The sequence below is a fragment of the Liolophura sinensis genome, chromosome 1 (genome assembly GCF_032854445.1).
Source record: "Liolophura sinensis isolate JHLJ2023 chromosome 1, CUHK_Ljap_v2, whole genome shotgun sequence".
NCBI lineage: Eukaryota > Metazoa > Mollusca > Polyplacophora > Chitonida > Chitonidae > Liolophura > Liolophura sinensis.
The window spans coordinates 3404772-3419569 of record NC_088295.1 but is presented as its reverse complement, the minus strand read 5'-3'; the positions used below and the strand labels follow the sequence as shown (position 1 = coordinate 3419569).

The 14798-nt window shown below is 39.5% G+C and overlaps 1 protein-coding gene across 1 annotated transcript; it reads left to right on the top strand.

Moving 5' to 3' along the window:
* Window positions 1-970: 970 nt before the first annotated feature.
* On the top strand, window positions 971-13505 carry LOC135475942 (WD repeat-containing protein 13-like). Its single transcript, XM_064755912.1, has 13 exons — window positions 971-1049; window positions 3670-3725; window positions 4193-4281; window positions 4543-4597; window positions 5645-5781; window positions 5999-6081; window positions 7507-7647; window positions 8172-8338; window positions 8777-8836; window positions 9217-9359; window positions 9644-9763; window positions 10030-10148; window positions 10824-13505. The coding sequence occupies exons 1-13, from the start codon at window positions 971-973 to the stop codon at window positions 11018-11020; spliced, it is 1446 nt and encodes a 481-aa protein (XP_064611982.1). The 3' UTR covers window positions 11021-13505.
* The last annotated feature ends 1293 nt before the right edge of the window (window positions 13506-14798 follow it).

The following is a 14798-nucleotide window of genomic DNA, read 5'->3' as shown; positions in this document are numbered from 1 at the left end:
AAATAATGATTTACTCAGGGAATATAACAGTGTTACAAACAGGAAGGAAACAGGCCTAATGATTTACTCTGTGTACGCCAGTATAACAATGTTACAGTCAGTAAGATGAATTACTCTGGGTATATAACAATGTTGCAGTTAGTAAAGAAATAATAATTTACTCTGGGAATATAACAATGTTACGACCAGCAAGGAAATAATGATTTACCTGGGTATATAACAATGATACAGTCAGACAGAAAGGAAATAATGATTTACCCTGGTATATGACAATGTTACAGTCAGACAGTAAGGAAATAATGATTTACCCTGGGTATGTAACAATGTTACAGTAAGACAGTAAGGAAATAATGATTTACCCTGGGTATATAACAATGTTACACTCAGACAGTAAGGAAATAATGATTTACCCAGGGTATATAACAATGTTACAGTCAGACAGTAAGGAAATAATGATTTACCCTGGGTATATAACAATGTTACACTCAGACAGTAAGGAAATGATGATTTGGAATATAGCAATGTTGCAGACAGCAAGGAATAATGATTTACTCAGGTAATATAACAGTGTTATAACCAGCAAGGAAATAATGATTCACTCTGGGTAAGTCTATGTAATAATGTTACAGTCAGTAAAGAAATGATGAATTACTGTGGGAATATAACAATGTTGCAGTTAGTGAAAAAAATAATGATTTACCGTCGGTGCGTAACAGTGTTACTGTTACAATCAGACGTTAAGGGAACAGGCTCCCTAATGCCCTCTCTTTGTTGAGCTGCTATATGTTTGTCATAATTGCAAAAACTTTTTTATTGGAATGTCTACTCAAACAGGATTTTGCAATTCGCGGCGTTTAGCTTTATATTCGAACAATTCATATGAGCCTAAGTGTAGGAGCATGTTTTTGAAACCTGTCTGTAGCTCTTTTGCGAAAGGAGGCGAAAAAGTAGTGACAGTCCCGCTGTCAAAATGGCAGCTGTTTGGCAACAGGTTCTTGCGCTGGATGCAAAATATAACGCGTACAGAGCACCAAATAATCCTCAGTTTCGTGAGTGGGTTTTAAATTGGAAGAAAAGAGTATTTTAGATGTGATGATTTGAAGGAAAACAATCATTTGAAGAACGAAAGTCATGATAATTAGATTAGTGGCTGGTGACGATGAATGGTCTTCTGCAGTTGGTTGTTAGTGGAATAGTCCGAGATTGCTCTGATGTTAGGTTTGGCGAAGTATTGTTCGGCCAAATTTTGTTCGGCCATGGATAGCCCCAAACTAGCGTCATAGCGCTCCAGGTAAAAACCTGATGCAGATGCCTTGGCAGTTTGTCACGCCGTTTGAGACAAAAATATCTATCAAATACGTCTCCCCAGCCTAGCCCCAGGGCGCCTAAGGCTAGCTGAGAGGTGAGAGCCAAACTTGACACTACTTTTGTACTGCAGCCATTGTTTACAAAGGACTTGAAGTAGTTGAGTTGAAGAGGAGTTGAAATAGCCACCTGGGTCTACCACAGCCTTAAGTTTGAAGACACTTTTCCTTGGTGATGCTCGAAGTGAACGGCTGTACTAATAGTTTTAGTATGTGTAACTCATCTATCTATCGAGTGATTCAGCCATGAGAGTTGCAGTGTGAAAGCTTTCATAAAATGTTGACTTTCCGATTGAGGACATTTATTGATATAATATCTCCAAAAATAAGCCACACTACAAAGCAAGAGCTGTGGAGTCCATCAGAGTATATACAGACTTGGCAACATCAAAGGACCTTGCTTAAAGCTCTTATTTGCATGTTTTTGACATCTATACTGTATTTCAAAACCTCTTCGGTCTGAACTATCGTAAAAAAAGTTCATAAACATGAAAAGATAGAACTAGACACTGAGAATTTTGGCCTAAGTGATTCTGTATATACACTCTGGTTCTTCGGTACAACTGTTGCTTTGAGCGTGGTTTATTTTTGAAGATGTTTGCCGATAATTATCCTCAGTCTGAAATTTTACAAAGGCTTTCACATTGTAACTTCTGTGGGTGTGCCACTCAATAGATGAGTTATATATATTGCAACCACTATACTGATAGCGTCAACATATTTGATAAGGACAGTTAAGTGCATCAAGTTTTTAAATGGAGCACACTCTGACGTTGGTTTGGGGCCATCCACGACCTATCAAAATTTTGGCAAACCTTTCATCACAGCAATTTTGGACTATCAGTGGAAGTGCACAGTCTACTCAGTCACCGTTTCCTAGTCAGTTTTGAGAGTATGAGTTTCTGAAGACAGATATCCATTCATTTTTTTTATCAGTCAAGCCCCCCATGCTCATCAGTACGCTGTTTGACCGAGTTCAAACATGGTGTTAACGTTACCTGCTCAAGGGAGCTGTAAAGACATGGTTAATGCATTTGTTGATCACTAACCCACACTTCTCAGATGCTCACTGACATGGAGATTCTTTAGTGAATTGACCTCACTTTGTCATGTGGCAGCCACCTAGCCTTTACAACCACCCATGTTTGAACATGACATTTATCCCATCATTACAAAGCCATGATCGAGTGCCTTATACAGCCTATGACGTTCCATGACACTAGTGTGGGCTTTAGTTTAATTGTATGTTTCATATACACAGTAAACAGTTTGCAAAATAGTGATCTTGTGGCAAACTAACTAATAGAAGTTTGTGGAATGTGTCACGTGTAAGGAGCTAAACGACTTAAAATTAAGGCTCTGCAATATCAGGGGCCTATATGACATTACATGGGAAAATCTGGTTCAACACTAGTCTATACACTGCCCTGACAAGTTTCTCTCAGTCTCCTATCACTTCGTCCACTCAAAACCCTACTTTGCTAAAATTCAAGAGATTGGCAGGCCTGAAATAAACACTGACAACATCGTTTGTGATTCATATTCCTGTGTCAGCAGGGCTTTCATTATTGTTTTGAGCCAGCTACCTGGCAGGGAATTAAATGAAGTAGAATAGGAACATGCTCAAATTAGGTAACTATCTGCTCCATTTTGTACAGATATAGACGGCTGAATGTGGCTGGTAACTGCCTTCTAATGAACCCTCCTGTGAGTCCTCACAGGCTAATTTACAGCAGCCCTGCATGGTCACATTGAACAACGTTTTCTAAAACAGTTTCATTGCTGTCGTATTTACTCACTGAGTGACTAGTAAATACTACTCTGAAATGGAATAGAATCAGGCATGAGTTAAAAATTCCCCTGCCCCTGTCAGATTTGTGGTGTAAGAATTCAACAAGAAATCAGGAATTTTCTGGGTCTCGCACAAAAGTCATATTAAGACTTCTAATATTGCTGTGAGACAGTTGTACATTTAGAAAATGTAAATCCTTTTTGATCTACAGCACAGTGTATGTATGAAAGGAATTACTAGCTTGTCTGTGTGTCTGGTATTTTCTTGTCTACATAAACCAACCTGTATTTGTATATATGATGTACAACTTTTAGCAGAAGTTACAGTGACCATTATGATATAGCCTTGTAACACAGTCCAGACAAGCCTGAAGTGTGTCATTATTGAAAATATACATGCATGAACATTGACAACAGCAAAATGTAAGAACAGTGTGTGTGGGTGTGTACATCTGTTTTGGCAGCCTTACTTTAAGATTAAGTTTACTTTGAGACTATTTTTTCCATCTTTTAGGTACATTGTATATAAAAAGGCGGAGCCAGCTATTGAGAGAAAATGCTAAAACAGAGGTAAATCAGGGTTTAACAAAATATTTCTTGGTTTTTAACTTAACCTAATCTGATCTTAGCCTCTTTCAGAAAAGATATTTGAGTACATGACCTTCATTAATTTACTTTAAGTTGCTCAAAATAATATTTCTGATTTAAGTGTTAGTGACATTTAGGCCATGTTCATCATGGTTTTAATATTCTTAAGTCTGTTCTTTGTTTTGGTGATCAGCATGCTATAAATACCGCAAATATCGTGCACGTGTACTTGAAAACCTACATGTACATTCATGCAACTTTTGTTGTGCATGTACATTCTTAAAACTTTGTTTTCTTTAAGGTTTGTTTGAAGAGTATTCTAAATTGTGTACTAGTATAAATATTCACTGAGGTCAGCTTAAAGCATTATGCAGCTCCGTTGTTGAGATGTGTGGATTAATGCAACATCATGTACCATGTCGCTTGTATGAGTACTGTGTGTTTGTCAGCATGATCCATCAGTGAGGAGGGAGTACATGAAGATGAGAGCCCAACTACTTACCGCCAGATATGGAAGCCTTCCATTCTCAGACCAAGGGTAAAAATAGTTTGATTTCTGTGGTAGAAAAGTAAAGTAGTGTGAGAAAAGATGAAGGAAATAATTGGTGTGTTTCAGGAAGGAATTTGTAGCTCCTCAGATACTCTTCTTGTTCAAGAGGTATGGCATGTTTTTGATTTAAACTGTACTGTAAAGCTAATCTTATTATGTCTTCTCATAGTCATATTTATGATTGTGTATTCGCATGATGTTTTCCAGAGAATGTTTTCATGTTATTGCTGACTGTTTTATGACTTACAGGAGTATGAGAAGTAGAACCGTCAGCCTAAGAAGTGTGAGCAGGAACACTGCTGAGGTAATATACTCTGTTTTAGTACCTGACCGTTCAATCTTTGTAATAATTATGATCGAAAAACTATGGACTAACTGTAATGTTCATGGTTGTAGAGTTGACTCAATGTAAAGTTTATCATCATAGGGTATGGGCTCATATATGATATTAGAATTGACTCACTGTAATGTTTATGGTTTTAGGCTACCTGTAATGTTCATGATTATAGAGTATGGGCTCACTCTAATGGTTTTAGAGTATGGGCTCCCTGTAATGTTTATGATTATAGAGTATGGGCTCACTCTAATGGTTTTAGAGTATGGGCTCCCTGTAATGTTTATGATTATAAAGTATGGGCTCACTCTAATGATTTTAGAGTATGGGCTCCCTGTAATGTTTTTGATTATAGAGTATGGGCTCCCTGTAATGTTTATGTTTTTAGAGTATGGGCTCATGTGTAGTGTTTATGGTTATAGAGTATGGGCTTACTGTAATGTTTATGGTTATAGAGTATGGGCTCCCTGTAATGTTTATGGTTATAGAGTATGGGCTCACTGTAGTGTTTATGGTTATAGAGTATCGGCTCACTGTAATGTTTATGGTTATAGAGTACGGGCTCCCTGTAATGTTTATGGTTATAGAGTATGGGCTTCCTGTAATGTTTATGTTTATAGATTATGGGCTTCCTGTAATGTTTATGGTTATAGAGTATGGGCTCACTGTAATGTTTATGGTTATAGAGTATGGGCTTCCTGTATTGTTTATGGTTATAGAGTATGGGCTCCCTGTAATGTTTTTGGTTATAGAGTATGGGCTTCCTGTAATGTTTATGGTTATAGAGTATGGGCTCACTGTAATGTTTATGTTGGTAGAGTATGGGCTCCCTGTAATGTTTATGGTTATAGAGTATGGGCTCACTGTAATGTTTATGGTGGTAGAGTATGGGCTTCCTGTAATGTTTATGTTTATAGATTATGGGCTTCCTGTAATGTTTATGGTTTTAGATTATGGGTTGACTGTAATGTTTATGGTTATAGAGTATGGACTCATGTGTAGTGTTTATGGTTATAGAGTATGGACTCCCTGAACCTGGGTGGCAATGATGGATGGCTGGGAAAACACCACAGGAGACACCTCAGTAGCGGCTCCATGAAACATATCTACGACAGTATAGAGGTGGTGCCGACAAGTGTAGCAGAGGCTAGCAGGTTTGTTCTCTCCTCTCTAACTGTGACTGAACAGGGCTGAGTGAATTATTAGATTGCTGCACCACATGAGTAATATGTCAGCTATTTGAGGGCAAAGAATAATGTTTAAAGAAATTCAAACAGTGTCTGTGTAAGTGGTTGAATAAAACTTGTGCTTTAATAAAACACAGTTGCTGTATATCGTTAATTGAAGCTGACTCATTCTGTGTTTTCACAGGGCCATGGCAGGCGGGAAGACTGTTTCTGAGAACTATGCCTTTGCTGGGATGCATCACATCTTTGATCAGCATTCAGCCTCAGGTATGCGTTTGACAGCATGTAACAATGAAAATTCCAGGTGAAATCATTTGAACAGGAAGGACTCTGTACTTTGACAAAAAGCAGATAATCTGTAGAAGCTAGTACTACATAGTGTAAAGTACTTACCAATCAGCTGAAATTAATTTTCGTGGATTTTCTCCAAAAATGAATTTGCGGGAATTAATTTTTACGTATTTAAGAGAATACTGAAAAAAAAATCTTAAAATCTTAAAATTTGCCATGATATAATATGGCTGAAATTATTGAAGCAAGTTAAACAGGTATCATCATGGGTGGTTTTAATCCTCCTATGTTTCCTGGGGTGTCGCTAATTCTTGCGATCTCGATCAGAGATCAAAACAAAGTGACCTGTCACCTTTTGAGCATTTCAACGCAAAACATATGAATTCACCTTTATCTGTGCCAGTCACTCGTACTTTATCAAGTAACATAAGTTTTGCATTGTTTTCAGTTTCAATCGTCCTCTGTAGCAGGTCAGAAACTGCAAGCATTGCCCTAGCTGTCAAAAGGCCATTGTACTGTTGTACACATTTCACAGTTTGTTACAAGCTCACTCATTAGACCACAGGAGAGAGACAGCCAGTGGGACAGCATGTATTAGAGCGACAATCATTAGAAGCCAGCACGTGCTGGTATCTACTTGTCTTTCACTTTGCAGGCATAAAGAAGATTGATCAAACTAAAGACAAATAAACTCCCACTTTGGTTTATACCCACCAAACCTTAGCACCAGAGTTTGTATATATTTAACCATAACTTCCCTCCCCTGCTGCTAAAAAATTTAGCTGGCCCGTCGGGCTTTCTTAGCGCAAGTCCCGTCACTCCGACGAAGATTTCACTTCATTATTACTACTACCTGTGGTATATATGCTTCAGAATTGGATATTTTTTTCACTGGAATAATTTTTCACTGGAATTATTTTTCACGGTAAATTATGGACCGCGAAATCTGCAAAAATCAGTTCCATGGGAAAATTAAGTACTTCACAGTATGTGCCATGCCAGTTTTCAGTACAAATTACTCACATATAACTTGTCATGACTGGTGTATATGATATGGGCACAATATATATTCCTCCCAGCATATTTTTGGCTGCCGCTATATATGGTGTAAGTTAATATTATTGAGTAACGATACAGCCTAAAACCCCAATCAATCAATCAAATATACCAGTCATATATCATTGTTCTTTAAAATGAATGAATGATTATGGCTTAATGCCACATCGGCAATTTTGCAGCCACATCGTGGCGTTTGTTCTTATAAAACACTGTGCCAAAGTGTCAGAATACATACATTTTGTTCATGTTTCAGGTTGATTAGTTCTTTAAACACGGATTTGTGCCATCCAGCTGTGGCTAGTAGCTATACTGTAGTCTTAACCCTATTTGTTTGTGTTTTAGTCAGCAGTGTGAAGTTTGCCAATGATGACAAGTCTAGAGTGGCTTGCTGTTCTATGGATGGCTCTCTGTCCATCTGTCAGGTCATTCCGCCACCAGCCACGGTTATTTGTATGCTCAAGGGACACACTAGTGGGGTGATGGGTAAGTCTAGCTTCTCACAGTGCTCTTGTACTGTACATGTGTACATGTAGCTGACTACTCAATTCTCAGGTCATTCTCCCCACCAAAGTTATCAGTACGCTCAAGGGGCACTCAATGATCACTGGTAGAAGTTTTTCTGTATATGTATTTCTGATGTTAAAATATTTTTGTTGTAAAAACATGTCGTGAAGCCATTTGGGCTCTAGTGTTATGTACCGCATGTAGGATGCTAAATCTGTTGAGGCAGATCATCAGTGGTGAATATTCTGACTGGACATCAAACATACCAAAATTGATAATGTTCTCTGCTTTTCTTCAGCAGGTTTTTCCATGATCTTTTCTATCCTCATGATAGTGGAATAAATTCACAAATATGTGAACATGTTAATCTTTAGTATTTGATGATTTCAGCGATCAGTTTTTGCTGGGGTCATGCATATTTGCTAAACATTTCGCCCTCTTTCTATGAGCTTGAGTTCACATGCTTATTCCTGTGTATCACATCAACTGTTTGTTTTCCTCAGACTTTGTTTGGTCGTTGTCGAATGATGTGATCCTGTCGGTGTCACTAGATGGCACTGCTCGTCTGTGGGCAGTAGCGGCAGGATCGTGTATGAGGGTCATCAATAACCCCATGGAGTGTGAGATCATGAGCTGTGTATTCCAGCCTCTCAACAACAACATGTTTGTTGTATCCTTTTTTAATTCCTCATGTTTATATTGCGGCTTGATTCAGTCTCAGGAGTACTGGAGTGGGGAAGGATGTTTCAGGCTGTGTGTTTTGTTTTTACATCTATGACATGCTACATTATCTGGAGTTTGGATTTGCAATCTGGTACATCAGTAAACTAGTCAGTGCACAAACAGAACAAATTACTATATACATTAGAATTGCTCTGGTAAAGGTTCACGCATTGCTTACTTGTTGGGATATGTATGTTAAAATATTGATTGTGGTATCCTGCCTAGTGAAGATCGGTATAATTTCAGCTGTGATATTAACATACTAGAATCTGTTTGGAAAATGTAATCTAATTATACATGTTAAATAAGAACATTTACGTATAGTTGGGAAATTGCCATGTGTAGTTTATGATCAGGATGATGTGACCTTAATGGGCTGCCATAGATTGGAGACATCCGCTGTAATGTGCAGGTGATGAATATGTCTACTGGTAAACCCTGTAAGGTGGGTAGCACAAGTAACACAGGTAGAAAGCCTGGTATTTTCTGATATACCCGCAGTGTTGTGGGTGGCATGAATACATCTCTAGCCTCAGTAAACTACATGTGCTTTGAAATTACTGGAGCTGTCAAAAGATTCATTTTAAACATGTTCCTTATTAACACAAAATGTTAAACAGAATAGATCACTTGACTTCATTGTTTTAGTACTTTCAGGTGGAAAGAGCCATTTTCTGATTTGTATCTTGCATGCAATGATAAAAATGTGGATTCCTAACTTTAATGGGTAAAGCACCAAGCAAAGGAGTGAGAAGGATATTAAAAATACAGGGTATAAATAGGTGATTGATTTGAAATTGAATTATTTAATGTTTGATATGACAGGGTGGGAGCAGTAAGATAACAGGGAGAGTGTTGTGTTTGGCCTTTGACCCAAGTGGCAGGATATTATGGTCTGGAGATGACAAAGGATTCATTCATTCATTCACCTTTGATGTGGCGTCTGGAAAACTAAACAAAGCCAAAAGGTAAACTCAAAACATTAAATGCTTTGCGAAGAGAAAATGATACAGTGATATGTTGACATTTTCTGATGTGAGTATGGACATCTTCCATTGTTGACTAAATCATCTTATATCTTGTTGCACGCTGTATAAGTGTTGTGCAGCGTCAAGTAGGTTGATTTGTTCACACGCAACACATTTATTAATTCTTCAGAGGTTAAGAGTACTAAATACTCTAGAAATCTAATAAAGTGTGTTGAAAATCGATTTATGAAACAACGTGACAGTGTTTGTGTATTGTTTGTTAGGATTACAGTCTGTGAGGGTCATGCTGTCACATGTATATCTGCACGGTCATGGATAAGCCGGGAGGCCCGTGACCCTTCTCTCCTCGTCAACTGCTGTGTGAACTCTCTCTGTTTGTTCAAGTAAGTACAGGACCAACAGATATCTAAATACTTCATACATTTCAGCAACAGGCATAAAATGCATCGTGTTAAGGAAATCATAAAATTGAAAGAAATGCATATGTGATCTGAGGTCATCCATCATCTCATCTGTCTCTCTGTTCTGTACACTGATCAGCCCCTAACATACTGTTGCAGAACCACCAACTTCAGGTGTTTCGCTGAGAGAATCAGTATCATTTGCTGAAGTCTAACTTTGGGAATGGTGATTAATTGTTATTTGACAGAATTGTGAGTGAAGATGGAGCTCTTCAACTGAAGAGGAAGTTCCCGATCAAACAGAGATTGTCTACAATCCGCAGTGCTTTCTGCCCCCTCATGTCCTTCAGGCAGGGTGCCTGCGTCAGTAAGTCAGTGCCTTATCCTCAATTTTAATATGGCAGAGGTTCATCTGTTGGCTGAGTGATCTTAGAGCACAACTAGCATGTGTTTGAATTCACTCTGTGTTGTTTTGGTTGTAGCTGAAGGCTATCAGTCGTCATGGTTTCATCCATCCGCTAAGCTGACCCCTGTCAGCAGTGGATGTTGTCATCAACCTCAAATGGTTTCCTCTGTCCATTAATATTACTCTTAACTACCATGAGTGAAATATTTAATATTGGTGAAGGGGCCTCCGAGGCTCAGTTGGTTAGCGCGCTAGCATAATGACCCAGGAGCCTCTCACCAATACGATCGCTGTGAGTTCAAGTCCAGCTCATACTGGCTTCCTCTCCGGCTGTAAGTGGGAAGGTCTGGCAACAACCTGTGGATGGTCGTGAGTTTCCCCCGGGCTGTGCCAGGTTTCCTGCCACCATAATGCTGGCCGTCGTCGTATAAGTGAGATATTCTTGAGGACGGCGTAAAACACAAGTCAAATAAATAAATAAATAATATTGGTGAAATTACCAATTACATTGATGCACTTTATTAGAAAGCTTAAAATATAACACGGCACCCATTTGCTGAATTGTAAGGGTTTTTTTTTCTCTTTCAAGACATCCAAATATTTTTTATTTACTTTCATATTCTGATTTGTTTTCAGTTTCTGGGAGCGAGGACATGTGTGTTTACTTCTTTGACATAACAAAGGAGAACAAACCATGTGTGAATAAACTGTTAGGCCATTCTGCCCCTGTACTGGATGTGTGCTTCAACTGTGATGAGAGCCTGCTGGCATCATGCGATGCTCAAGGAATGGTCATTATTTGGAAGCGGGAAGGAAAACAAAACATGTTGTGATAGGATGCGGAGCGAGATATGTGGGAGGAGAACTTCATTCCACTTTTGTGATACTCGGTGTAAAGATGTCTGCATGTAGGTACATGTACAGAGAGCTGCTGGCAGCAACGTCTTTCTGGAAGCAAAGGAAAGTCAGTACTTTGCCCTCATCATAATGCCAGCTTTGGGAACAACGCCACCTTTCTTCTTGTGAATTCATAATGAGCGATTATAGCTGAACTGAACAGTCGTGATAAAACTTGAGGGATTTCAGTGTCAGGCCACTGAGTTGCTGATAACAGAGCCTAACTTAAGCTGCTAGAAGAATCGTGATGTAATATGTGTCAGTATACTTATAGTGCATGCTTTGGGATGGGATTGTCGACTTGAGAGACATGATGTTCAGTGAAGGCCGAGTTCAACATCACTGGTGGAGAGCTGACAATTCCTGATAGCATGAACTGTATGTTATATAATACTGAAAAATAAGTGTGCGTGCTCAGTTGGTTCATTAAATTGCTAAAATATTGCCTTATCAGAGGAGCAAGCTATTCTGTTGTTTACTTTACAAACAAGCAGATGTCAAAGAGCACACAGTGGAAATAACTGCAGTAGAGTAAAAGCTCAAGAATGTTGGATATTACATAATGAACTTGGGATATTCCATTGTACTCTAGAAGGCTGATGTTACTTTGCTTGAGAGCATCATCGTCATGTCATGCTTTGCGGAATATCATGTAACAGTGTACTGACCAATGAAAATTAAAAATCACTCTATGAGGTATAATAGTGGAGATTTCAGTACATTGAGCTGGTTGTGAGTGAGGGTGGCATGAGAGTGGGCCAGAATTGGGAGGGTGTTATTGAGAGCTGGTTGTGAGTGAGGGTGGCATGAGAGTGGGCCAGAATTGGGAGGGTGTTATTGAGAACTGGTTGTGAGTGAGGGGGGCATGAGAGTGGGCCAGAATTGGGAGGGTGTTATTGAGAGCTGGTTGTGAGTGAAGGTGGCATGAGAGTGGGCCAGAATTGGGAGAGTGTTATTGAGAGCTGGTTGTGAGTGAGGGTGGCATGAGAGTGGCCAGAATTGGGAGAATGTTATTGAGAGCTGGTTGTGTGTGAGGGTGGCATGAGAGTGGGCCAGAATTGGGAGGGTGTTATTGAGAGCTGGTTGTGAGTGAGGGTGGCATGACAGTGGGCCAGAATTGGGAGGGTGTTATTGAGAGCTGGTTGTGAGTGAGGGTGGCATGAGAGTGGGCCAGAATTGGGAGAGTGTTGTTGAGAGCTGGTTGTGAGTGAGGGTGGCATGACAGTGGGCCAGAATTGGGAGGGTGTTATTGAGAGCTGGTTGTGAGTGAGGGTGGCATGAGAGTGGGCCAGAATTGGGAGAGTGTTATTGAGAGCTGGTTGTGAGTGAGGGTGGCATGAGAGTGGGCCAGAATTGAGAGGGTGTTATTGAGAGCTGGTTGTGTGTGAGGGTGGCATGACAGTGGGCCAGAATTGGGAGGGTGTTATTGAGAGCTGGTTGTGAGTGAGGGTGGCATGAGAGTGGGCCCGAATTGGGAGGGTGTTATTGAGAGCTGGTTGTGAGTGAGGGTGGCATGAGAGTGGGCCAGAATTGGGAGGGTGTTATTGAGAGCTGGTTGTGTGTGAGGGTGGCATGAGAGTGGGCCAGAATTGGGAGGGTGTTATTGAGAGCTGGTTGTGGGGGAGTTTGGCATGAGAGCAGGCCTTAATTGGGAGGGAGTTATTGAGAGGGAAAACTGTATGTTACATTTACCGCCAGAGGTTGAAGTGTCCAAGCTAAATGTTCACCCAGTCGAGGCGGTCTTTGTCACAGAGGTTGTGAAGCGAGCGAGGTAACAAAAGACGACGAATACTGGGTGATCATCTAGCTTGGACACCGAAACCAAAGGTGGTAACTGACTTACACAGTGGTTTCACTCTTGTTTGGCAAGAGTCATTCGTTTCATGAAGTGGCCGTGTTAGCGAATAAAGTTGGACACATTTTTTATAAAGGTTATTACAATTTACCTTAATTAGTATGTATGCGACACACATGTACAGGCTTGTAAAACTATGCATTTCTTTAGCATATTAGCTTTATTGATGTGGTCTTATATGAAGCTCTTATGATGTGAGGTTTATGAGTTTAAACCTACCCAATAAGTTAATTTACATTATCTTGAAAGAAAGCTACAAATTCCTATGTTTATATAGCCTTCAAACACTTATTACCAGCAGAGCTTGATCTATTGAGGGACTCAAGGAAAATGATATTTTTCAACACGGCAAATTTTCTGAACAAATACCACAGGCTAAAAAAAATCCCCACCAATGTACTATGTCCCGATTTTAAAAAATTTTCTGCAGATATATGAAACTTTAAAGCATTAATAGATATTTTCTAATCATTGCAAGTAACAAATTTGCTTGAAAAAATAAATCCAGTGGGTAATGAATTTTAATCCGCTATACTGAAAATTGAAACGTGTTTATCTTTGTTTTAAATGAAAAGGCAGAACGATGGTATGATGATGGCCTTCCCTGGCTTCCATGGAAAGGGGTAACGGTACTGGTTTTCTGATGCTTATGCTAACGGTAACAAACGAGGAATACCCAATAGCTCAGATGGTGCAGAGTTGGACTATGGACATAAAGATCCGATTTCAAATCCGGATGAGTGAGGCAACCAATTTTTAACTGGAATCCGCCAAATGTCACTTGAACACCAAAGCTGCCTGCTTAAACAACATATTTTGTACATGTAGGCCTACATTGCTGAACAGGAAACCTCCATGTCCTTCTGACATGTTTGAGGCAAGTGTGGCATTGTTATATATACATAGGCCTATTGGTTTGTTATCCTGTGTAATCATTTATTTGATTTTGTGTTGTGTGCCAAAGGTGCCAAAACCTATAACATGGCAAATAGCTCATAGTAAATACAGTTATTTATACACTCACATATACGGTTACTGTTCCAAATGTGCAATAAATTTTTTATCTGATAACTAATTTTGTCTTTGCAACTGTGTGTTGAATTTCTTCTTGCTTTCTTGTAAATTAAATTTAATGGCTTTCTGTAACCAAAACTGTGGTTCAGCATGACTTGACAGAGTAAAGAATGTAGTCCCCAGTATTTAAGGGATTTTAATGCCCTCAGTGAAGTTTTGTTATCATCCAGCTCGCTGCCAGCCCCACTGTGCAGTCATGGTGAGGCGTGTCAGGTTCCTACCATCCTGCCTAGAACTGTAATACTATGGTTTTTGCATCCAGCATGCGGATATCTTGTGCTTTGATTCAACAAAATTGCGCCTACTTTATTGATCTCCATTTTAGGCCTACTTATGTCAGGTAAATTAATTTGGTCTGAGGCGAGATCGCTAGTAAGAGCCATATCATCCAAGACTTCTCGTCAAATCGTTTCTTAAAACTTGCTTTAACTTCAGATGGTCGTGGGTTTCCCTCGGGCTCTGCCCTGTGTCCTCCCGCCATAATGCCAGCCGTCGTCGTATGTATGTAAACATTTTTGAGTACAACGTAAAACACCAATCAAATAAATAAATCAAAACTTGTGAAAATAATTATAGTAACTAGAACTCGCGTCGGCCACAGGTCTAGTCACCACTGCCAGAGGCGAAATAAATGCCCAGATGGGTGCGGACTGGAATGACAGTTCTTGGACTATTTGGTGAGGTAAAGTGCTATGAATTCCTACTTGCTCTGTCCGTTTCATACAGCCATAAAACTGGCAGTAGTCATATTAAAGACTGCATAAAAACCGACTGAAACGACAGTT

Excerpts from the sequence above, each read along its gene's own strand:
- LOC135475942 (XM_064755912.1), top strand. The coding sequence starts at position 971 with ATGGCAGCTGTTTGGCAACAGGTTCTTGCGCTGGATGCAAAATATAAC. Across the intron at positions 7,648-8,171 it reads ACACACTAGTGGGGTGATGG|ACTTTGTTTGGTCGTTGTCG; the intron begins GTAAGTCTAGCT and ends TGTTTTCCTCAG. Across the intron at positions 8,339-8,776 it reads TCAACAACAACATGTTTGTT|ATTGGAGACATCCGCTGTAA; the intron begins GTATCCTTTTTT and ends GGGCTGCCATAG.